The sequence below is a fragment of the Oryza glaberrima genome, chromosome 11 (assembly GCF_000147395.1).
Source record: "Oryza glaberrima chromosome 11, OglaRS2, whole genome shotgun sequence".
In the NCBI taxonomy this organism is placed as follows: Eukaryota; Viridiplantae; Streptophyta; class Magnoliopsida; order Poales; family Poaceae; genus Oryza; species Oryza glaberrima.
Window position 1 is genome coordinate 7,214,136 of NC_068336.1, and position 4,343 is coordinate 7,218,478.

General features: G+C 39.5%; 1 protein-coding gene across 1 annotated transcript; it reads right to left on the reverse strand.

The window, feature by feature from the left end:
* Nucleotides 1-2,665: 2,665 nt before the first annotated feature.
* LOC127755355 (ethylene-responsive transcription factor ERF022-like) lies at nt 2,666-3,736 on the reverse strand. The gene has a single exon (XM_052281011.1). The coding sequence runs from the start codon at nt 3,642-3,644 to the stop codon at nt 3,039-3,041; it is 606 nt and encodes a 201-aa protein (XP_052136971.1). The 5' UTR covers nt 3,645-3,736; the 3' UTR covers nt 2,666-3,038.
* Between the last annotated feature and the right edge of the window lie 607 nt (nt 3,737-4,343).

Genomic DNA, 4,343 nt, shown 5'->3' on the forward strand with positions numbered 1-4,343 from the left:
GCTGTTTAAATGCAGTCTCCAATCGTTGCTCGCTGACACATGGCTGCAAGGCCCTGTGGTCGCCCATGCAAATAAATCGGGGATACATTATTATCTACCACCATTAATTCCTCTCATTTTCTTTGTTTTTTCCCCCTGAGTTGTAACTTTCGTCCTTATCACTCTGAATCTGCTACTACTACACATCAGATACTGATGTGTAATGTTGATCCATGAAATGATAGAGCATGAAGTTTTTTTTCCTTCTACTTAATATTAATGAGCATACATATATAGAACTTGTACAATGATGTGATAACGAAACTTAAGGTACTATTCTTTTCAGCTAATTTATTAGATTACTGGCACGATTATTTGCTTCACTTATCTCAAAAATATGTTTTTAAAAAGAAAAAAATTAATTATTGTTTGTCCACTTATTCTAAGTTATTTGTTAAGTTTATTGTGTAAGAAATATTTAATTCATCTTTTTGACGATGTAGATAATACATGATAATAATTCACTCAATAATCTATATCAAACATGGCTTCTTTTACAATACATGAATTTTACTGAACTTTTATAGAAATTTGTTCTCTTTTTTTTTTGTAAAAATCCTCTAAAATTCCTTCATTTAGGTGGAGACTTATATATGTTGCTGACTTCTGGGCATATATGTAAGTGCCCGTACCTAAACAAGTGTATAGAGGATCAAATTAAACAAGATCCATAACCACATATAAGAAGCACTAAAAAAGAAAAAAAATACTAAACTGTATCATGTGCGTGCCACCATAAAAATTACTCTTTCAGTTAGCTTCCCTTGCTACCAAACAAAACAGTATCAAGCAGCCAACAAGCACCCAAATGATTGATGTGTGTATGGCCCTAAACATGCATACTCCTGTACTAAGATCCCTGCACACAGTATAACACTGCCTAGCTAGTCCCCCATCCTGACAACACTAATTAATTTAATTAGTTAATTAATTAATTAACCAGGTGCATGCATGCCTTAGGCTAATCCCATTATTAATCAGCAGTGCAATTGTCAGGATGGGGAGACATGCCGATCTCCATGCCTGATTCCATGACCTGAATCTGGACGTTTTTTTATATAACCACACATGGGTTTGACCAGGTCTCGACACTGCACTGACGTACGAAGTTCGTACGAAACTATGGAATATTTTCATGGTGGCTTATCAGTTGCAGCTAAATTTTAAAAATTTTAAAATTAATTTTAAAGTTGTTTTTTATTTTTTTATCATCATAGTTTATCATCATGGCTTTATTTTCTTACTTATTTTATTTTTTACGGCGTATTAGCAATAGCTTAATTAACCAGAGGTATATACTGTGTAGTGTGCCGATATCTTCAGGAAGCTTCAGACCCCCGTGTTATCGACAAAGGACATCGATCGATTAGATTAACTTATAAATTAATGAATAGCTAATTAATCAAAATAATACGGACTTCGGATCAACTGATCACCATAGTGAGAGATTCTAGTCACATGTAGGTCGATGACCCAATTAATGATTTCTTATCCATTGTCCAGGTTTAAATTTATCCACTATTTTCATTTGATCCATTTGGATGGGTACGGAGATAAGAAAAAATTTATGGCAACAGCGAAAAAAATGGTTCAAATGATGAGGGTGGAGCAAGGACGGTCACGCTTGCATATACGAGATTTGTCACAAAATCGCCTAGAAATTAAATGTGACATGCCATTAAATGTTGTTACCATGATTAATTTCGTCGTTCAATTGAAATGAAGAAGGCTACAATTTTGAATAGTGGATAAATTTGTTTAAAACACCCACGCATCAGTTAAATTTGCCGCCATCGCTAATTCGATTTGTTTGCATACATGATACTACCTTCGTCCTAAACTATAAGGATTAATTTTTAGATTTGAACATGATTATTAAAAAAATATGTAAAATTAAATGGAAAAAGATTGTAATAGGATGAAAGTGGAGGTAGGTGAAAAAAATTAAATAGTGAAGAGTTGTAATTGGTTAGGAAGAAAATTTTAGTGCGGAAGTTGTTATATTTTTGGACGAAAGAAGTAAAGGTCTTCCTTTGAATGTGTTGTGGTGTACTGAAATATATATACTCCTTGTATATAGTCTATGGATAAAAATGCAAACAAATTGCAAGATTATAGTCATTTCAACTTGGGCCCTAATGCATGAGTATATTGAAGCAAAACATACATTACTTAGCAGCAAATATGTGTGTCAATTTTGGAATATAGAAATTTTACTGGATTTTTACATAAATTAATTAATTCCCATAAATATCCTTAAAAATTCCTCCATTCTGAAATTAAAGAAGTGTCGCTCTAATCCGCTAACATCTCGATATTTTTTTCAAATAAAAAATCTATGGTAAAAAATATAAAAGAACGAGTCTCTATATAGATATATTTTATGTTATAAACTAATTGTGCATGACAACAATCATCTAAAAGAGCTTCCAAAGGTTCCTTTGAACAACCATATATCTACCCGACTAGACGGTTTGTGTTCAGCTGCTGGTACATGATCAGGTGAGGGCATGAGGCGTAAAGAGTGACCTTCATTTAATTCAATTATGGATTTGCCTATAGTTTAAACTTAATTTTCTCTTATCCTTATTGAGAAAACAATCCAAGAATTACATCCATACTTTCTTTCACCCAAATGAATGTGCTATCTAGCTACACCTCCGTAATATTAAACTAGCCAGAAGTGATATATAGAACACATTAGCAGATTTAGAACATAATTTGTTCTAAAACCAAGCATTTGCGGGGCATTTTACTATTTGTCACTCTTAAGATGTGATGATAACATATTTACCATTCGTTGTCTATGGCATGTGGACCCAGTGGCAAATCTGTTCTCATCAATTGTAAGAGTGGCAAATTGTTAATTATTCCAGCATTTGCGGGACATCCTAATTCAGAGTACACTTCCTATATGTTGTGCATTGTTTCAGAAAAATCAATTCAATGTAGTTTCACACCTCTAAAAACCAAAAAGGCTGTGAATATTTATCAGATTATCAGTAGTCCCAGACAGATGGGTCCCAGAGGGATGCCGCTTGCTGGGCCCACTCGTCATTGTCCGTCTCTCCTCCTCCCTCCCAGACAGGTGGGGCCATCAGCATGGCCTCCGCCAGCTCAGCCCACATGTTGGGCGACTTGGCCTCCAGCTCGTCGCCGCCGCCGCCGACCACCACGTCCCACTCCCACGCCGCCGCCGCCACCGCCGCCGCCTCGGCCTCGCCGGCGGAGCAGCATCGTCGTCCGGCGTCGTCTCCGCCGGCGACGACGAGGAGGTCGGGGGTGAAGCGGACCTGGGCGGCGGCCTCGAGCGCGGCGGCGCGGACGTCGCCGGGCTCGGCGGTGTCCGGGCGGCGGAAGCGGTGGGCGATCGCCGGGAAGTTGAGGCGCGCGTCCCGCCCCCGGAGGCGGAGCGCGGCCACGTCGTGCGCCACGGCGGCCATCTCCGGCGACTCGAAGCTCCCGAGCCAGATGCGCGTCTTCTTCCCGGGCTCCCTGATCTCCGACACCCACTTCCCCCACTTCCTCTTCCTCACCCCTCGGTACTGCCCCGCCATCTCCCCGCCGCCGCCGCCGCCGCCGTTCTGCATCACCACCACCTCCATTGCTGCCGCCGCCGCGCAATGCCTGCTGCTACCTGATGATCGAGCTTCGATCGATCGCTTGATTTCTTGCGAAATGCTTCAATGGCGAGCTAGCTGAGCTAGTGCGAGAGTGAGAGCTGATGCTTGGATGCGATTTAGAGGTGTATATATAGAGAGAGATGGAGAAGAGAGAGAAATTTTAGAGAGAGAGGAAGATGAAATTGATGATGGTGCATGCATGGGGTTGGGGGAGACAGCTGGAGGCTAATACGTGTCCATTTCCTATAAAAATAATTTCTTTTTTTTCACATATATAGATGTTTGTATTTATATATGTTTATGTATATAATATGTGTATATAGAAAATTGTGGGGGAGAGATTGTGCTGATGCATTATCCACCGGCAAGATGCTGGGTTTCCATTCTGGGGAGGGAGTTTCCTGGATACTTCACAGGTTTTGGTGGTTAGTTTGTGAAGTTGATCATAAACTGATAATGTACTACTAATGTCATCATGCATTTTTTTGTTTAATTGTTGCAATGTCGTTGGCTAATATATATGAATACATGATATGATCCAAAAGGTAGTTGAGTGCTTCTGTGTATATCACATATACACCCACATTTGGTATGTAACATGCATGTATATTGGTTTGAGCATTTAGTTTTATGGATGATCGACTAATTTTGTATTTATGTGTGTCATTTTAAATGTGGGCC

What these genes read in the sequence shown, in the direction of transcription:
- LOC127755355 (XM_052281011.1), bottom strand. Translation starts at nt 3,644, where the DNA reads ATGGAGGTGGTGGTGATGCAGAACGGCGGCGGCGGCGGCGGCGGGGAG.